At 58.9% G+C, this 19,295-nt stretch overlaps 2 protein-coding genes and 1 non-coding gene across 8 annotated transcripts; 2 read left to right on the forward strand and 1 right to left on the reverse strand.

The window, feature by feature from the left end:
* The first annotated feature begins 5,956 nt into the window (after positions 1–5,956).
* On the forward strand, positions 5,957–7,813 carry LOC149861513 (uncharacterized). Its single transcript, XM_090052598.1, has 2 exons — positions 5,957–6,377; positions 6,891–7,813. Exons 1-2 carry the CDS (start codon positions 6,005–6,007, stop codon positions 7,190–7,192), a joined length of 675 nt encoding a protein of 224 aa, XP_089908724.1. The 5' UTR covers positions 5,957–6,004; the 3' UTR covers positions 7,193–7,813.
* Positions 7,814–9,225: 1,412 nt separating this feature from the next.
* On the reverse strand, positions 9,226–9,297 carry TRNAA-UGC (transfer RNA alanine (anticodon UGC)). The gene has a single exon. It is a non-coding gene; the product is annotated as a tRNA-Ala (tRNA).
* Positions 9,298–11,161: 1,864 nt separating this feature from the next.
* Positions 11,162–17,054, forward strand: KIF22 (kinesin family member 22). 6 transcript variants are annotated; one of them, XM_090052440.1, is made up of 14 exons: positions 11,162–11,204; positions 11,570–11,643; positions 12,591–12,776; positions 12,858–12,985; positions 13,218–13,378; positions 14,114–14,548; positions 14,894–15,047; positions 15,148–15,238; positions 15,339–15,513; positions 15,692–15,791; positions 15,919–15,983; positions 16,123–16,297; positions 16,520–16,579; positions 16,711–17,054. In XM_090052440.1, the coding sequence occupies exons 3-14, from the start codon at positions 12,595–12,597 to the stop codon at positions 16,830–16,832; spliced, it is 1,848 nt and encodes a 615-aa protein (XP_089908566.1). In that variant the 5' UTR covers positions 11,162–11,204; positions 11,570–11,643; positions 12,591–12,594; the 3' UTR covers positions 16,833–17,054. The 6 variants fall into 6 exon arrangements, with proteins under 6 accessions (XP_089908566.1, XP_089908565.1, XP_089908568.1 ...); XM_090052439.1 differs by having other exon boundaries at positions 11,185–11,267; XM_090052442.1 differs by lacking the exon at positions 11,162–11,204 and adding an exon at positions 11,318–11,472 and having other exon boundaries at positions 15,695–15,791.
* The last annotated feature ends 2,241 nt before the right edge of the window (positions 17,055–19,295 follow it).

Genomic DNA, 19,295 nt, shown 5'->3' on the forward strand with positions numbered 1-19,295 from the left:
GCCCCAGTGCCCCGAAGCCAGCCACAGCTCATGGGCATCACCTGGCCAAGCCACAGTGCATCACAGCAGCACATGCTGGATGGCCCGGCAAACCTCCAGCACCACGGTGCCCGCTGTCGAGCACCCCACACTCAACTGGGGCCCCACAGCGCAGTAGCAGGCGGCCGTGGCCAGCTTCCAGAGCATGATGGCCACGCGCTTCTCCACACTGAGTGGCAGGCGTGTGCAGGTGTGCTGCTGGCACAGGACAGGTGACAGCGCCCGGAAGGTGCCTGCGCTTATGCAGAAGCTCTGTCGCCACTGCCCATCGTCCCAGGTCTGCAGCACCGTGCAGTCCCACCACTCCATGCTGCGTGGCCGTGCCCAGGGCTGTCGCACCAGTGCCAGGGCCAGAGCTGGGGCCGGGGTCAGGGCCCGCTCATTGCCCTCCCGAGTTGCAGCCACTGCTGTCCCTGTCACTGCCGCTGTCCCTGCCACTGCTGCTGCCTGAGGCCTGGCGCTGAGTCTGCCATCACTGCCACCCCAGCACCTACAGCCAGGCCCAGCCCTGGTGGGATGTGGTGGCTGCTGAGGCCTGGCCCCAGGCACACAGGGAAGCCACCTGTAGTGCACCCGCCTGGGCCACGCACAGCATCACTGCCACCCGGTGCCCCGGCTCCATGCCTGCCCACAAGGCCCCACGCCTGGCAGGAGAGTGAGGGAGCTGCAGGTCAGGAGTGAGGGCACCAGCAGGGTGCAGGGGGTTGCAGGCCAGGAGTGTGTGTGTCTGTGTGTGGGGGGGGTGCAGAGCACTGTGGATCGGGAGTGAGGGGCACGGGGGGTGCAGGGGGCTGCAGGGTGAGAGTGAGGGGCACGGGGGGTGCAGGGGGCTGCGGGGTGAGAGTGAGGGGCACGGGGGGTGCAGGGGGCTGCGGGGTGAGAGTGAGGGGCACGGGGGGTGCAGGGGGCTGCGGAGTAAGATTGAGGGGCACCAGGGATTCTGGGACCCATGGATGGGGCTGGGAGCCCAGATGCCTGGGTTCCCGAGCAGGGGGGGTGGGGCCTGTGTGAGGGGGGGTTAGTCCCCCTCACTTCCGACCCGCAGCTACCCCCTGCGGGTAGCACGCTGGCATCAAGACCCCGATCTGCAGCAGCGCTGGGCACCTGCAGGTCTTTAGTACATGCCGGGCACTCACAGAGCAGCAGTCATGTGGATGCCCTGGGGCACGCCAGGAAATTAAGTGCTGGGAGAGGCAGGGTGCAGAGGGGCCCAGGTGCATGCACGGCAAGCCCAACTGCTGGCAGAAGCTGCAGCTCTGCCCTGCCCGCCAGCATGTATGCACAGCAGGTACCCCTGGCTGAGCTCTGGGCAGGGCCTATCCCCTGGCTCCTCTCAGCCCATGGCGGGGCATCACTGCCCCTGGGATCAGCTCCCTTCTCTCTGTCACTGGCCTTCCATGGTGGCCTTGGTCACATCCCTGTGCTGCCACATGCCTCAGTTCCCGCCCTGGTCTCTTTCCTTTCCAGGCTGAGGCCGTTACCATATTTTCTAGTGCACCACACACCCATTACCGTATTTCCTAGCATACCACACAACCTGTTACTCTATTTCCTAGTGCCCCACACACCCATTACCATATTTCCTAGTGCCCCACATATCCGTTACTCTATTTCCTAGCGCTCCACACCCCTGTTACTGTATTTCCCAGTGTGCCACATACCCATTACCATATTCATAGATTGTAGAGTTGGAAGGGATCCCGAAGGATCATCGTGTCCGACCCCCTGCCCCTGGCAGGAAAAGGACCGAGGTCAGACAGCTCCAGCCAGGTGCCTATCTAGCCTCCTCCTGAAGACCTCCAAGTTAGGTGAGAGCACCATCTCTCTTGGCAGCCCGTTCCAGACTCTGGCCACCCTTACTGTGAAAAACTTCTTCCTAATGTCTGACCTGAATCTACTCTCCACTAGTTTGTACACATTATTCCTACTGACTCCTAGGGGTGCCCTGGTAAAAAGCACCTCCCCAACTCTCTGTTGTCCTCCCTTGCTAAACTTACAGCCTGCTACAAGGTCTCCCCTCAGCCGTCTCTTGCGAAGGCTGAAGAGATCCAGATCCCCCAACCTCCCCTCGTAGGGCCTTGCACGGAGGCCACTAACCATACGAGTGGCCTCCTCTGAACCCTCTCCACATCCTCTGTGTCCCTCTTGACGTGCGGCGCCCAGAACTGGGCACAGTGCTCCAGCTGCGGCCTGACCAGTGCTGCATGGGGGGCGGGGGGCAACACCTCCCTCGGTCTGTTGGCCATGGATCTGCTAAAGCACGACAAGGTGCAACTGGCTTTGATGGCCTCGTTACACTGCCGGCTCATGTCCGTCTTGGAGTCAACTATGACTCCAAGATCCCTGTCAGCCACTGAGCTGCTGAGGAGGTCATCCCCCGACCTGTAGGTGTGCAGGGCATTTCTCCTCCTGAGGTGGAGCACCTTGCATTTGTCTTTGTTGAACTGCATCATGTTTCGTTCTGCCCGTTGCTCCAACCTGTCCAGATCCGCTCCCTGCCCTCTGGTGTGTTAACTTTGCCCCATAACTCAGTGTCGTCTGCGAACTTGGACAGGGTGCTCCACACACCCTCGTCCAAATCGCTGATGAAGATATTAGATCACACCAGTCCAAGGACCGACCCCTGCGGGACCCCACTGGCCACCTCCTTCCAGGCCGAGAACATCCCGTCCACCCCCACTCTCTGGTGCGGTCCCTGAGCCAGTTGGCCACCCACCCGACTGTGTAGGCGTCCACGCCACAGCCCGTCAGTTTCGCATCCTATTCTCATGGGGAAGCTGTGTCGAAAGCCTTCTTAAAGTCCAGGTAGATGACATCGGCCTCAGCTCCTGTGTCAAGGCAGTGTGCGACCTGGTCGTAAAAGGCTATAAGGTTTGTCAGGCAGGATCTACCTGTGACAAACCCGTGCTAGTTCCCTTTCAACATCGCTTCCCCTGCTGGGCTTCACAAATGCGCTCTTTCCCAGTGTTTTCCCAAGGCTAGAGGTAAGACTGCCTGGCCTAAAGTTACCCGGCTCACCCCTTATCCCCTTCTTTAAAATGGGCACCACGTTGGCCCTTTTCCAGTTCTCAGGGTCCTGGCCGGAGCACCGTGAGAGCTCAAACAGCCATGCCGGCGGCTCAGCTATGACACTAGCCAACTCCTTCAGCGCCCGTGGGTGGAGGTCATCCGGGCCAGCTGACTTGTACCCATCCAGCCCCTCCAAGTGTTCCTTCACCGAGTCAGCACTAACCATTGGCGGTCTAGTGCCTCCCAGACATCTGTCTATGCTCGAGGTGGGGGAATTGTCCTGGCCAGTACTCGCGAATACTGAAGCGAAGAACTTGTTGAAGCGCTCTGCCTCTTTCCCTGCCTCGGCCACCAGCTGCCCTGATCTGTCCTGCAGGGGCCCTATGTCACTCTGCGCCTTCCTTTTGCTCGCTGTGTATCTGTAGAGGGACTTTTTATTGTCCTTGATTGTTGTAGCCAGCCTAAGCTCCAGCCCTGCCTTGCCCTGCCTAGCTGATTCCCTGCAACAGCGTGCCAGGGAGGTGTCTGCCTCCTTGGTGGCTCCCCCGCTTCCACTGCCTGTAAATCTCTCTCTTCGCCCCCATCTTTCCTGGAGCTCCCTGTTCAGCCGAGGGGGGGTTGTCCCCTTGCCCCCTTTCCTGTGTAATGGAATAGTCTCTTTTTGTGCCCCAAGGATCGCTCACCTGAGGAACCGCCAACCCTCCTGGACCCCCATTTGCTTGATGCTCTTGAGTTCAGCCACCTCGCTGACTAGTCTGCTAAGTTTACTAACACTTTAGCCCCCCTGGATATTTTCCCACCCTTTGCTGGACTGTGAACTCTACCAAGCGATGGTCACTGTGTCCCAGGCTACTGTGCACTCGCAGGTACCCGAGATCATCCCTGTTGCTAAGACCCGGTCTAGCAAGGCGCTACCCCTGGTGGGACTGGACACCTCCTGGCTTAGGTGGAGGTCCTGCACACGGTTTAACAACCTACGTGAGAGGTTTGATTTGGCCGTCTGCTCCTCCCAGGAGATGTCCGGGTAATTTAGGTCCCCCATGACCACCGCCTCTCTCACCTCAATGGCTCTGAGAGCTGCCTGGAGAATACCAGGTCTAGCTCGTCATCCTGCTGAGGAGGTCTGTAGTAGACCCCCACTACCAAGTCCTTTTCCCCTGGATCCTCACCCACAATGCCTTGGTATTCCCCCCCTCTACCACCGCCTTGGTGATGGAAGATGTGTACTGCTCCCTAACAGAGAGAGCTACACCCCCACCTTTTTTCCCCACTCTGTCTCGCCTGTACAGCCAGTACCCCCAATGCCCAGTGGCCAGTTGTGAGTAGAGTCCCACCATGTTTCCATTAAGCCGACTAGGTTGTACTGGGTGCTAGCAAGTACGAGTGTGAGCTCCTCCTGCTTATTCCCCATACTCTGGCATTTGTGTAAAGACACGTTAGCCCCCCGACAGGTGCTCTTGGAGCCCCTTTGCCTTGTTGTCTAGTGTACCCCTTAGTGCCTACCTGGTTTGGTCCAGTGCCTTGTTTGTGGCTCGCCAGCCCTGGGTTCTCCTCGACCACCATATTTTGGAGTGCCCCCCACACGTGTTACCATACTTCCTAGTGCACCACACCCCACCCTCCCCAAAATGAGACCTGCTTCTTGCTGTGGGGAGGCAGAAAGAGGAAAGAAACATTCATTTCCAGAGCCCAGGCCACCAGCCTACACCTCTGCTGAATGGAGATTAGAAGAGGACAGCCAGGACAGTGTCTCTGTGCTGCAATTCCGGCTCAGAAATTAGCCTCTTGCTTGAGAGACAGACCCTTGTGTTGGAAGGCAGGTGACAGAACAAGAAACAATGGGCTCAGGCTGCAGCAAGGAAAGTTGAGATTGGATATTAGAGAAAACTGGCTCCCCAGAAGGGTGGTGAAGCACCAGAACAAGCTGCCCAGAGCAGTGCTCGAGTCTCCATCCTTGGAGGTTTGGAAGCCCCTGGGTGGACAGAGCTGTGGCTGGGATATGGAGGATGGTGCTCCCTGAAGGAAGGGGGTGGCCTAGATGTCCCTTCTTGCCCCCACTGCAGCATGGGTCTGAGCATGGTTAGCCCCTGGCCTCTGTGCTCCAGCTGTCTGCCCACCCTGGCCTGCCCTTCTGAGCCCACCGCTCCCTGGCGTGCTGATTCACTCCTGCATTGCTGGGTTCATCCCTGTGGCCTGGTGCTAGCGTGGCAGTTCTCAACCTCCTTAGACTCGGGGGGAGGGGGGGTGGGCATGCACAGGCTCATACTTCCCTGGGGTAGACTTCCAGCTCCCCAGGGTAGACTCACACTTCCCTGCATAGACTCTCAACTTCTTGTGGTCTTCATGATCCCCTGCACAGACTCACAGCTGCCTGGACTAGACTCACAGTCCCCCTAGATAAACTCATGGCCCCCTGGATATGCTCCCAGCCCACCCCCAGGGACTCATGGCCCCCTGCACAGACTCACAGCTTCTGGGAGTAGACTCACCACCCCTTCACAGACTCACACCCCCCCTGCATAGACTCATGGCCCCCTGGATACACTCACAGCTCCCCAAGGTAGACTCACGGGCCCCTGCGTAGACTCCCATACCCCCTGCATAGACTCACAAACCCCTGGGGTAGACTCATGTACCCCCTGCAGAGACTCCTATCCCGTCTGGAAAGACTCACAGCACCGCCTGGACACACTCCCACCCACCTGCATGGACTCCTCTACCCCTGGGGGAGAATCATTTGCCCCCTGTATAGACACCCACCCTCCCTGGATACACTCCCACCCCCTACAAGGACTCCCCACCCCGGGATGGACTCATTGCCCCTCTGTCTAGGCTCCCACCCCCCTGGATCCCATCCCATCCCCCGCACAGACTCCCGCCACCTCCCCGGGGTAGACTACCCCCCCGCCCGCAGCAGGCGGGGCCGCGGTCGCCCTTCCCGCGGGCTGGGCGCGGGATGCGGGAGCCGGACTCGAGCCGCCGCCCCCGGCCCCGGCCCTTGCCCCTGCCCCTGCCCCGGCTCCGGCCCCCGTACGAGGCGGGGCCGCGGACGGAGCGGGAGCGGCTCCAGCAGATGCTGCGGCCGGCGGGCGCGGGTTCGAGCCCCAGGCCCGGCTACGTGGAGCGGGGCCGCCGCGCCGAGCCCGCCGTGTCCCACGACCCGCTGCTGCACCCCGCGGGGCTCACGTTCAAGTGCGAGGAGGAGCCGCCGCCGGGCCCCGGGCCCAGCCCGGCCGAGCAGCTCCTACTCCTGCCGCCGCCCGCGGCGGGCGGTGCCGGGCCGGGGCCTGGGGAGGGGCTGGAGGCCGGGCCCGCCGAGCCGCAGTCCGGTGAGCGGGGCCTCCGGGCTGGGCCTGTCTGTGCCCTGCGCCGGGGGGCCCGGGGTGGAGGTGGGACAGGAGTGGGCTGTGGGCATGAGGGGAGGCTGGGGGGTGATCTAGGCCTATGCTCTGCAGCAGTAGCGGGGACCATATTAAGGGTGTATGTGTGCCATTAATGCACCTTAAATTGGTGTGTTAATGTAGATGTGTCTGGTTTTGGCTGCTAAGCCAGAAGCAAATGCCAATGGGACAGGGGCTGGACTCTGCCCCTGCCACATGCAGAGAAGCAGCAATCTTATAGCGCAGTGCCTTTATTCCAGGGAAGAAAACCAGCTTTCCTGCTGAAGATGCACTCCCGAATTTTAGAGGGCTTTTTGCAGGGGGCAAAGGTTTATGGGATGTGCATAAATGCAGTATATTTCTTGATCAGAAGTCAAGTGTGGTTGATGGGGGACCATCCTTAAAGTCTCCCCACCCTGGTGCCTGGGTACATGTAATGCTCTGTTCCCTTTCCCCACCCAGGTGGCTCGACGTACGAGGAGCCGGCCAGCCCACCCCCGCGGCTAAGCGAGCGCACAGTGCGGCTACGGGGGAAGCGCAAGCGGGCCGTGGACGACATGTTCGCGGAGATGTGCCGCCGCAGCGAGGAGCACAAGGCCATCCAGCGTGCCCGCCTGGAGCAGGAGGAGCGGCTCATGGAGCGCTTCCTGGAGCACGAGAAGACCCAGCGGGAGCAGGACCGGCAGCTCCTGGAGCGCCTGATCAGCGCCATCCTCAGCCGGCCCCAGTCAGCCTGCCCCTGCCAGCGTCCGGGCATGGAGTGAGGCCGGCTCCTCTCCAGGATCTTCTCTGGGGCGACGGACAGTCCCAACCGCTGGGGTGCTGGCTGTACTGCTCGGGGCCCTGTGGACAGCTGCATCCCGGGCCTGGCTTGCGGGGGGTGGGGTGGGGGGTGGTGTTGTCGTGTCATGCAGGAGTTGGTGTTGGGCTTTGTTTCCGTAGTGTGGGGTTAATGGCATTGTGTAGCACAAGGCAATCGCAGGTGAAACACTAATGTGCGCAGAGTAGCTGGAGAGGCCTCGCAGAGTACTGTACTTTCTGGTATGCCACATCGCTTCCCCCCCAAAAAACAGCTCCTGGGAATGTTGGTGTGCCTTATATGTGAGAAATACGGCAAGGAAAGAGCTTTTTCCCCCCCTTCATTCTGCCTTTCAGATCAAGGGGCGCATTATATCCCAGGGTGTGTTGTATGTGAGAAAGTACAGTATCTTTTCCAGCGGTCCCCAGCCTGCCTGCCTCTTCTGTTCTGTTTCTTAACCTGGGTGTCTTAGTTTCCTTAATAAATTTAGAGGGTTTATTCTCCTCCCACCCCTCCCCCCCTTTTCTGGTGTACTGGGTGTTGTTGGAGTGTTTGCAAAAGAATAAATATTCACTCTGATACGAAACATGTTGGGAAAGCAGGATTGGGTCCCTTGGAAACCATGAAACCGAGAGCACCGCAGGCTGCAGCCTAGGCTAGTGCAGGGGCCAGGAGGTCTGGCACAATGCAAAGAGGTCTCTGCCAGCTGGGTGCTGGGTTCCCCTTGCTGGGACAATAACTATTTGGGGATGATCATGCTTTGAGCAGGGGGTTGGACTAGATGTGACCTGAGGTCCCTTCAAACCCTAATTTTCTATGATTCTAGATGCTAGGTGGGTCATCATCTGATGCTGTGAGATTTGACCCCATTCTCCAGAGCCCGTGCTGGAGGAATGAAAGCCACAGCTCATACACTCTGGGGGTCAATGATTGTCTTAACGATGGAGACGCAGGTTATTGTACAGAAGTGGGGCTGGAAGGGATCTACAGAGATCACAGCTAGTCCAACCCAGGAACGATGCCAGATAATCAATGGTTCTGTAACTCGCAGTCTAGAGCCATGGTCCTGCTGCCAAATTTTTGGCAGGGTTGGAGGTGATGGTGCATGAAAGGTAGTTTTTGGGTAGGGGCTGGAGAACCCTGTGGGGAAGGGGGGGAGATGGGGGCAGAGCATCAGGAGGCTCCCAGTGGTCAGTGAGGTTCACAAGGCAACTCAGACTGAGATGGCTGAACCCTGTCTCTGAGAGGCATTTGCCCCCCCACCACAGCACAGCACAGCACAGCAGAGGAAGGGGCTTCAGCAGGTCTCTCAGGCTGGGGTATAGCTGCTGAAATGTGCCTGGTGTCTGGGGTGGGGTTGGGTGCAGCTGGAAAAGGGCAGGGGGCACATCCAGGGATACTGTCCCTGGTAAGGGGTGTAGCTCAGTGGTAGAGTACCTGCTTTGCATGCATGAAGCCCTGGGTTGCATCTCCAGCTCCTTTTTTTCCTGCCAGCACCTCCTGGACAGATGTGAGCCCAGGGAGGAGATGCACCCCGGGACAGCTGATGCAGGTGCCCAGCAGATGCCTTCTCCCCACAGCCTTGAGACCCAGCAGATCTCTGCTTAGGAAGGGCGTTTCACGGGGTCCACAGTGCTATGTGGTGGAGGTGGCTATAGCCTGGGGAATATAGCTCAGTGGTAGAGCACCTGATTTCCATGTAGGATGTGCTGAGTTCAATCTCCACCTCCTTTTTTTATATTTCCTACCTGGGCAGGGGGTGGTTTTGCAGGCATTGCAGCTCCCTCTGCTCCAAACTCTCCCTGAGTGTTTTAGAGCTGGAGGGGTGGCCTCTTTGGTGAACGTTGGCTATCCCTGGGAGAGTCAGCAAGTCTTTTTGAGCCTTTGCTTTCACCCTACAAGGAGGAAGAAAAATCAGCCTGGCTAGATCCAGAAAAGCAGAACAAGTATCCACTGCTGCCTCAGCTCATCTAAGACCTGAGCAGGGGCAAAGTCAGGTGGAGATGCTGGGGATTGAACCCAGGACCTCCTACATGCAAAGCAGGCACTCTACCACTGAGCTACATCCCCCAGCATATATAACATATATGTCTAGTCCCACTGCAGGGCACTTTCCCCCTGGAACTCCTGCTTCCCCCAGATATTGAGATCTACCAGGTCCCAAAGCTGCAGGTTCCCACGCCTGGCTTAGAGAGGCTGGCGCCTGGTGAATTCAGCTGTGGAGCTGCCCTGGAGCCTGGCCGCTGAGGGGAGCAGCAGAGGGGAAGCCCCAGATGAGGCTTCTGGATCCTAGCCTGAAACATCAGCATGAGGCTGCCCCTGGGGCAAAGCAGCAGGAGGTCAGAGGTCAACTCTGAGGCTGTTCAAGTCACACGTGACTCTAAACCCTTCCCCCTGCAATGAGCTCTGCCTGGGGACACATCTGGAGGCCTCTGCTCCAGGTCCCCAGCCTTGCTGGCTTCCCAAGAGCTGCAATGGGGTGTGGCAGGTCCTTGCACCCCCTAAAGTCTCCCAGGGAAGAGCAGGTGGCCACATCTACTGTGTGGCAAAGGAGCAAGGAAAAAAAAAAACAACCTAAGAATAGCTCAGGGGTTAGGGCACTAGTTTAGTAACTCAGGAGTTGTGAGTTTAAATCTTACTGGAGCCTTGTTATAGCCAGAACAAAGCAAGGGCAGCCATATTGTAGTGGCACTGCAGGAGTGGGGAGCAAAAGCCCCTATCCTCTAGCTGCAGAAAGGGGATTTTTCTTCCCGGGGGAGGGAAGATGGCTCCTACACCGTGCCGCGGGAGGAAAGGAGGATGGAGCGCAGCATCGTGGGGTACATGTGGGGCCAGAGGGCCGGGGGTTGGAGCACTGGACCTGAGACCCCCACACTGCTGGTGGGGGGGCTTGTGCCAGTTGTGTCAGGGTGGTGGTGGCCATCTTGGGGGTTCAGCCCAAGGACAGATGCTCCCTTCGCCTGGTCACACCAAGGTGGTGGTGGCCACCTCGGGGCTCAGGCCTGCTTTCAGGCCTGCAGCAGGCATTGCCTTCACCCAGTCACGCCAAGGCGGGTGGCGGCCGTCTTGGGGCTTAGGTCAGCGACAGGCATCACTTTCACCTGGTTGCGCCAAGGCAGCGGTGACTGTCTTGGGGCTCAGGCCTGCAGCAGGTGACCCCCCCACCCAGTCATGCCAAGGCGTTGGCAGTCATTTTAGGGCTCAGGCCTGCAGCAGGTACACCCCACATCCTGGCAAACCATGGTAGTGGCCATCTTGGCCAATCAAGCCCTGGTGTCGGCGGCTATCCTGGGGCTCCCAAGGACAGATGCTGCCCTCAGCTTGATATGCTAAGGCAGTTGCGAGGCCATCTTGGGGCCCAGCCACAGGCCAGGCTGACACTGCCACAGCAGCCATTTTGAGCAGCTGCCTGAAGACAAGGCAGGGAAGGCACCAAACCAGGGCTGGCGACCTTGGTGAACATTTGGGGGGCTCCCAGTTCACTGACTGTAATGTGGGAAAGGGGCATAGCCGGTAAGGACTCTCAAGTGATTCTGGGGACAAGGCCTGGCACACGTAGGCTGCCAGAAAAACAAAGAGCCCTCCCGCCATTTTAACAACACGCCACCCTTCCTCTTTACTGCGCGTGCGCCCTGGGTGACTTGTTGCCCTATGACGCATGCGCCCCACCCGTTCGTTTTCCTCTTTAATGCGCATGTTGTTCCAGTGCCCCCGTCGCCACCATCCGTTCATCTCTCCATGTAGCTAGCCCCTTCCTCTTTACTGCGCATGCGCCAATGGGAGGGGCACACTTTCCCCCCTATGCTGTGCGCCCATACCTCACGTCGGGGGGAGGGGTCACTCTATGCTGATCAACACGCCCCTCCTTCCCCCTATTTACAAGTCGCATGCGCAATTCCCTTCCCTTCTTGATGCGCAGGCGTGGCGCTAGCCCCGCTCCCTTCTCCGAGGGGGCTCCTGATTGGCTGCGGGGCGGAGTGAGCGCTAAAACCAAACGGCTCCGACAGGGCGGCGGCCGGATGAGGGTGGTGCTGTGGCTGGTGGGGGTCGGAGAGCTGGGCCTAGGGGGGCAGCTGAGGGGAGGGTGGAGTTGGGCCTAGGGGGCACCGGGGCTTACGGAGCGGGGCCAGGAAAGGGGCTGGGTGCGGGGAGGCTTGAGGGAGTGCCGGGGTGGGTTTGGTTTAACCAAACCGCTTTAAATTGCCGGTCGGGAAGCCTTGGTTTAATCACTGTCTTCTGCCAAAGGTGCTTGCTTGTGTGCGATGTGGATTAACACGTTGTTCTCGACTCGGAGAGAGGGGACCTTTTAAAACAACTATTTATTCTGATTTTTTTTTTTCAGATTAATAACAGAAAACTGAATTAAAATTGGGTTATTTTACTGACTGAAGCTGATGCTTGCATAGTGGCTGGGAGGTGAGCTATCTCTAATTCACTCAATTCATCATGGATATTTGGGGGATATTTTTGCCATGCTGTGTTTGGAGGACATCCAGTGAGCACTGCAGCCGTGTGTTATTAGCTTGGGGATTTCTTCACCTCTAGATTTTTTTTCTCCTCTTTGTCTTCTCTCTTTTCTGGCCTGGCAAGCCTGCTGCCATGATGTGCTTTCCGTTCTGCCATCCTACTGTCCCCATGGACTTGGGGATTTGGGTAGGGGCTGGAGGTGGGGCTGGGTTTGGGGGGCTAGGGTCTAGGGATGGTGGGGGGCTGCAGGCTTGGGGTTTGGGGTGGATGGCTTTGGGGGTGGTGCTGGGGGCCACTGACGAAGGGGCTGCAGCTGGAGGCTTGGGAAGGCTGAACTAACTTCATGGTTAAGAACAGGAAAGTGGGGCTGGGAGATGGGCTGGTGGAGAGCTGGGTTAGGGGCATCTTGGTGCTGCAGCTGGGGGCTTGGGTGGAAGAGAGCTGAGTTTGGGGTGATGGAGTTGGAGGATGGGGCGCTGGGTTTGCAGTGCAGTGGGCCTTGAGGCAGCAGAGGAGGGGAGCTGTAGCTGGCAGCTGGAGATCTGGGATTTGGCAAGGATGTCATTGGGCAGGGCATGGGTGGTGGAAAGCTGTGGGGCTGGGCCTAAGGGAGCTGATAGCAGGGACTTTGGGGAGGGTACATTTGGGCTTGGGGACTGGAGAGCTGGGCTTTGGCAGGATGGGGGCAGTTGGGAAGGGGAGCTGCAGCTGGGGCCTTGGGGAGGCTGACATTGAAAGCTGGGGGGTTGGAGCTGGTGCTTTCAGTGGTGGGGCATGCAGGGTGTGGAGGGAACTTTGAAGGCAAATAAATTGGTGTTGGAGGTAGGAAGGGAGCTGGGTGGGGGTGAAGCATGTGTTTTGTTGTCACTGATCCCCGTTCCCTCTTCTTCCCGCAGTGCCATGCAATCCCAGCTTTGGCCCGGCAAGAAGGAACATCGCCAACCTGACGCTCCTGTCCCAGTCCGTGTCTGCGTCCGTCTGCGTCCCTGCAGCAAAGATTCAGAGCCCTGTGTTCGTGGCCTGGACTCGTGCTCCCTCGAGCTTGTCAACTGGCGCAATGCCAAGGACACTTTCAAGTACCAGTGCGTGTGGGTGGTGGGGGAAAGGGGAGGAATGGGGGGCTTTGGCAGCCCGCAATGGTGGTCACCCTGGTGTTCCCCCAGGTTTGATACCTTCTACGGGGACACGGCCACCCAGCAAGATGTTTACTGCAGCTCCGTGCAGCCCATCCTGCACCACTTGCTGCAGGGGCAGAACGCCAGTGTGCTGGCCTATGGGCCTACTGGGGCGGGTAAGCATGTGGTGAAGGAGAGGTGTCTGGGTTTGCCCTGGGTTGGAATTTGTCACAAGGCCCTCCTGCCTCAGCTTCCTTACATGTTCTGGTGCGCTCTGCTGAGCTTGAGGCTGGGGAGTGGGGTGGTGAATTTTCTGGCTGGTCTCCAGTTCATCAGCACACAGGTCTCTTTCTTTCCTGTGTTGTGGGTGGTGGTGGGGGTTCAGTGCTGCCTCTCTGGCCCCCCTAGGGAAGACGCACACCATGTTGGGCAGCCCCCAGCAGCCTGGTGTGATACCACGGGCTGTGCGTGACATCCTGCACATGGTGCGGGAGGCTGGCTGTGGCCCTGATGGGCGCAGCTGCTCCTACTCCGTCTCCATGTCCTACCTGGAAGTCTACCAGGAAAAGGTATGTGGCGGGGTACAGGCTGTGGGCTCCCAGGCTTTGAGGGGAGAAGGATCATGGGTACTGGGGAGGGTGTGGGGGTGAGACGCTGTCTCAGACTGGAGTCCAAGCAAAGGAAGCCACAGCCCCTTGGGGTACCCGCAAAGTCTGCTTGTTCCAGCTCATTCCCCATCTGTCCAGAGACCTGTTTTGTCCCAGGTTTCAATCCAAACCACCTCAAATCCCAGCAAACAGATCTATGTTCCTATTTCCTGCTAACGAGTTGTCCCCTCTGAGTGAGCTTGAACAGCAAACACCCCAGAAAGCTGGGCTAGGAGGGGCAACAGGCCATCCTGGAGGGTTTGGAGACCTAGAGTGGTCCCCAAACACTTTCCATTCAGTGCCTCCTCCGGCAGCTCTCTGGGCAGCGGACGAAATGGTTGCGAGAAGGAGGAAGTGGCTTAAAATTCCTGTGCCACAGTATGGGGAGCAGGCCCTAGTGATTTGGGGCACAAGAGAAGGGCATGGTGCTCGGGGGGGCTAGCTTGGACTTAGTGATTTCAGAGAAGGGTCCATGCCTCAAAGAGATGCTTTCCTAGAGGCCTTGGGTTTTTACATTCCCCACCAGCTACCCAGGGTCCTTGCTGACCCCCATGGTCCCCTTAAGCCTGGTGGAGAGACTCTTCTACTCCTTCTCCCTCTTCCCACCCCGCCACCATCACCTGGTTTATGGTCCCCCTCGGTGCCTATCCTGTTCAGGTGTTGGACCTCCTGGAGCCGTCAGGGCGGGACCTGGTGCTGCGTGAAGCGCCAGATCATAGCATTATGGTGACGGGGCTGACGGAGCGGGAGCTGAACAGCTTCCATGACTTTGAGAAGCATTTCCTGTCAGCCAGTCGCAACCGCACCGTGGCCTCCACAGGCCTGAACAGCCGCTCGAGCCGCGGCCATGCAGCCCTGGTACTGCGCGTGGCCCGCTCTCAGCCCGTGGGCCCCGCCTGCAGTGCCAAACTGCAGCTGGTGGACTTGGCAGGCTGTGAAGACAACCGGCTCACCGGCAACTGTGGCCTGCGCCTGCGTGAGAGCAGCGTCATCAACACTTCGCTACTCGTGCTGGGCAAGGTGGTGGACGCCCTCCGCCTCGGTCGGCCCCGCGTGCCCTACCGTGACAGCAAGCTGACCCGCCTGCTCCAAGTGTGTTCTGGGCCAGGAAGGGGGTAGTGTTGGGGGCTGGAGCCAGGGCACCTGGGTTCTCTGGGAGGTGAGACCAGGGAGCTGGGAGCCAGGGTACCCAGATTCTGTGGATGAATCTACAGGAGATGGGAGCCTGGCCATTTGGGTTCTCTGGGCAGGGAGTGGGCACTGGTGGGTGAGAGCAGGGGGCTGGGACCCTGGATGCCTGGGGTCTGTAAAGGTCTGGTAGTCTCAGGCATGTGATTAGGCATTGATCCCAGAGGGTTGGGACAGGGCACCCATGGGGCTCTGGTGGGCAGAGCTGGCAGCTGACCCCAGGTCCCTCCCTCCCTCCCCCCACTCCAGGACTCACTGGGTGGCTCGGCCCACAGTGTGGTCATCGCTCATGTTGCCCCCGAGCAACACTTTTATTTTGACACGCTCACCACCCTCAACTTCGCTACCCGCTCCAAGCAGGTGGTCAACAAGCCCTTTGTCCCTGAGGTGCTGCCTGAGCCAGGTAAGTTAGGGGCCTGGGGAGGGTGCTGGAGGGCCCACTGGTGGTGGGGGGAAGGAGAAGAGGGGCCTGGTTGCTCCTGACTCTGTTCTTGCCCTCCCAGCTGTGGAAGAGAGTCTGCAGAAGGAGAACAGCAGCAAACAGAAGCAGGCTACCAGCAAGGAAGCTCCTTTGGCTGCTGAGATGCCCCTTGGGTACCATGGCAGGGGGAGGGGGTGGCAGGGGACACCATGGGGGTGTCAGACAGGGCGAGATGGGCGCTGCCCAACTCGCCCCATCTTTGCCTCCCTCCAGTGCGCTTCTGCCCCTGGACCAGCTGGAGCCCAGCCTGGTGCAGCGCGTGCTGCGGCTGGAGGAGCTGGAGCGGCAACAAGGTGCTGGTCACCGGGGGCTGCCCCTGCTGGGCACCCCGAAGGCTGAGCGGAAGGCTCTGCTACGCTGCCTCGAGGAGACACAAGCCGAGCTGGAGGTGGGCCCCGACTTCCTCTTTTTTTTTTTTTTTTTTTTAATGTGCTCCCTGCCCTTGGACAGCCCTTTGCGCAGCACCTGGGAGGCCCTGGAGCCCCAGCGTCTCCCTTCATGAGGAGGTTCAGCCCAGAGCAGCCTTCCCAGGCCTCCCTGCTCTGACCCCTGCCTTCCCTCCACAGAAGATGAGGCAGCAGCAGAAGGAACTGGAAGCTAAGGAGCAGCTGAGAGCTGCCTCTACGCCCAAGCTTCCACAGGCTGTCATCCTGCCCATGCGGCAAGGTGAGAGCAGCGGGGACCCAGGTGTCCAGGCAGCCACTAACTTTCCCCCCTTCTCCCCTAAGCTGGGTGAGACCCAAGGGTCATTCTCAGCTGCTTTTGCATCCCCCCCACCTCCCTCTCTCTGCAGTGCTGATCCCCCAGAAACGGGCCGCACCCACAGAAGATGAGGGCATCTTGGTCCTAAAGAGGAGGGTGAGGGGGTGACTCGGAGGCTGGGAGATGCTGTGGGCCTGGCGTGCAGGGAGGGGCAGGGTATAGGGGGTTCAGCTGAAGGCGAGTATGGGAGGGGGGGTGGCTGCACAGTTTCTGCCCTTGTATTGTCTCCCTGCAGTTGGGTCCAGGTGGGACGGAGAATGCAGTGCCCAGCTGGGAGCTGACACGGTGCCAGGAACTCATGGTCCAAGGCCACCAGAAGCTGCTGGAGTTGCTGAACCATGGCAGCACCAGGGAGCTGCTCTCCCTGAAGCGCATCGGCCCCAGGACCGCTGAGCTAATCATGGCCTGGCGTGAGCAGCATGGGCCTTTTGCTATGGTAACACCATGTGGGCGGGAGAGTATGGGACCCTATTCCTGGCCCTGAGATGCAACTGCCTCTGGGGAGGGGCTGGTCTTGCTAGCACCTGGCCCCAAGATGGTTGCATTACGACCTGGCATCACGGCTATTTAGGGGGCTTCTTGTCTCAAAGACCTTGCCTAGGGAGTTGACCATTCTGTCCTATTGCTCCCAGCTCCAGGACTTGCAGAGGATGGAAACGATGACAGCCAAGAAGGTGGCCACTTTAATCAAGGTGATGCAGGGGTAGGATGGATGTCCTGGGACAAAGGTGTTTGTGGGGGGCGAGGGCAGGTCCAGGATGGTGCTGTGGATGGGACCAGGCTCTGCTCCCTCCCCTCACCCCCTTCTCTTCCCTTCCCTCAGGCCAATACTCTGGACTGCATCCAGATGCTCCTGCCACCAGGGCCTTCTGCCCTGTCCTTATTCAGTTAGTGCCAGGGCCTGGCCCTTGCACGTGGGACCAGTCTGTTTTCCTGGACTTTTAGTTTTTGCTAGGGCAGCTGCAGCGGCCAGAAGCAGGAGATGGAGCCGCAGTCTGAGCCGGCACCTTGGGGTGCCAACCGCGCAGTACACCACGCTTACCTCTGCCACCCCCTCCCATAGGCTGAGCTCCATGGTGAGGACTTGCCTGCAGGGCACTTTCTCACTCCCTTCCAGTGCTCCCAGTTTTGTACATGATGGATTTTAATAAACAACCTCCCGTTTGCCATCAGTGTCTCTGCTTTCCTGCACCCAGAGGACCCAACCCCATGCCTCATCCCCCTGTTCAAGTTGGAATGAGACCTGCAATTGCAATTTGGGGTACTGACCAGAATGGGTGTTGTTGAACTGGTGGAACTGGCACCGGCTGGATCAGCCACCTGGTAGCAGGGTGAGAAGGTAGAGACCCAAAATGCACATCGTGATAGGACTGAGGCAGGGAGCTGCAGGGGTCCAGCTGCCATGTTGGAAGGGACATGCAGACAGGGCTGTGGCCAGCCTTTCAGTGAGTGAGGGCCAAAGCATGCAAGACCTGGCGCTGACTTTCGGGTATGTGAAGTGAGCATGCTGCCTCCCAGTGCAAGCTGTGGGCTACGAGAGGGGAAACTGGGATGCATCCCCAACCCAAAAAAACCAGGCTCTTACATAGCTCAGAGTTGTGACTGGCAAACTCCGAGGCCTTTTGCCAGCTCTACCAGTAGAAGGGCTGAGTGCTGGCTGGGGTGGCTCATGTGCATGGCTTGTGCTCAGCTGCTGGGCGATGCAGCTGCCATGTGCAGCTGTGCCCCCAGGGACCACTGCTGTGCTGCCAGGACCCATCTATCGCAGCTGCTGTGGCATGGGCTCTTGGCACCATGGTTCTGGGTGACATAGCCTGAGGTCTGTTGCAATGGCCACAGCTGTAGCCCGCTTCCTCCAGGCCACTTCCTACCATCCCCTGTGCCACTGTCTCCAGGGCCCCTTGCACCACTGTCCATCACATCCATAGCCTGCCATGGCGATGGTCAATTGTGCTGCCATCTGTCCCTACTGCTGTAGCCAGGGCCGCTGTCGTCACAAAGCTGCCACAGGGCAGTCCTGCCAGCCCCTTGGTTCTGCCCCTAGTGATCATGGCTATTGCCACCAAGGCCTATCAACTACTTCTTGCTGCTGCCCCTTGCCTGGCTACTAAGGGCTTGGACCCTCCTCCTACCCTTGCGGCTTGTCCTAGGGACTGTACCACCCACTTCCCCCCTAGTCCCAAAAAGAGACTGCTATAAGAATACATCTCACCTTGGAGAGCATCCTTGCATGCCATGCAGTGAACACCACCGGCACCTGTGACACTTCCGTCCCAGAAACCTCTGCTATGTAAATATATGCAAATCAGGTGCTGAGAGTGGGCATGGAAGACACGAGAGGTAGAAAATAGCATATTTTCAGGCTGGAGGGCACCTGCTCCTGCCTTGCTCCGCAGCTCCTGCAAGAGACATCCAGCTCTGTTTCCTGTTCCCCTCTGCCCCTTTGCATCCTGGGGGATTCCTCCCTTCCCCACAGCCCACCTCCCCAGCCTGTTGCTTGTGGCCACCCCTGGTCTAGTCCAATCTGCTGCTTCAGGTGGACTCATCCCTATCCAAACATCCCAGGGACATCCTCGTCTCACCTAGTCCCAAAATGATGAAACACACTGTTGCCCAACTCCCAGGTCTATTGCTCTGCAATCCCAAAAGCTCCTGCCCCTGGGGACGCTGGGGTCTTTTGTGTCCTGCTACTACAAGCCCTGTTGAAACGTGCTTCAGAGACCCCGGGCCCAGGCTGTGTTCCTGCTTCAAGGTACCGGGCAAGTCTGAATGGGCAAATTCCCTCCTGATCCCATTGCAATGTCAGGATGGCCCTTGAGTGGAGGTGCAGGCTCCTGCGTCCCAGCAGGAGCCTTGGCTCAGCCACCACCCCAGGGGCCCTGTAACAATAGGAGGACAGCAGATTTCTTCCTAGCGCCATATGGCTGCCGGGAGAGCCGAGAACAGGCTGACACTGGGGAGCCAGCTAGTTGTGGTCTCCATGTTGCTGGCCAGGGTTGCATCTTGTCTCCTGTCCTGTGGTCTACCGGGCCTCCCCCCCACACCTGTATCACGGGACTCAGTGCTAACTCTGCCCTACAGGCTGCTGGTTTATAGCAGTGTCCCAGGACGTATGTCCTGATGTTTCCAGGAAGGGTCAAGTGCCTGCTTAGCTGGCACCGTAAATACTAAATGAGGCAAGGGAGCAAAGTTCAGTGGGTCTCAGCATGGGCCGGTGGAGGGAGTCAGCCAGGAACGAGGCTCTGGAGGACACCGGCACTGTCCCCCGGGGCCTTCTGAGATGGAGGGCCGAGTCTGGGAGCCTCCCACAGTGCGGTGTGGGCCTGGTTCCCCTTCTGATGCACAGACTATGTTTCAGCTCTCGCTCCTGAGCTTATTACTGTATTTCCTTGCATCCAACACAAAAAA

This window comes from Crocodylus siamensis, chromosome 6, assembly GCF_052110815.1.
Source record: "Crocodylus siamensis isolate JL-2025a chromosome 6, ASM5211081v1, whole genome shotgun sequence".
Classification (NCBI taxonomy): Eukaryota; Metazoa; Chordata; order Crocodylia; family Crocodylidae; genus Crocodylus; species Crocodylus siamensis.

Bases quoted from the DNA above. Each gene is read 5' to 3' on its own strand.
- LOC149861513 (XM_090052598.1), top strand. From the start codon at position 6,005: ATGCGGGAGCCGGACTCGAGCCGCCGCCCCCGGCCCCGGCCCTTGCCC. The intron at 6,378-6,890 runs GTGAGCGGGGCC...TTCCCCACCCAG, and splicing joins GCCCGCCGAGCCGCAGTCCG to GTGGCTCGACGTACGAGGAG.
- KIF22 (XM_090052440.1), top strand. From the start codon at position 12,595: ATGCAATCCCAGCTTTGGCCCGGCAAGAAGGAACATCGCCAACCTGAC. The intron at 12,986-13,217 runs GTAAGCATGTGG...TGGCCCCCCTAG, and splicing joins CTATGGGCCTACTGGGGCGG to GGAAGACGCACACCATGTTG. The intron at 14,549-14,893 runs GTGTGTTCTGGG...CCCCCACTCCAG, and splicing joins AGCTGACCCGCCTGCTCCAA to GACTCACTGGGTGGCTCGGC.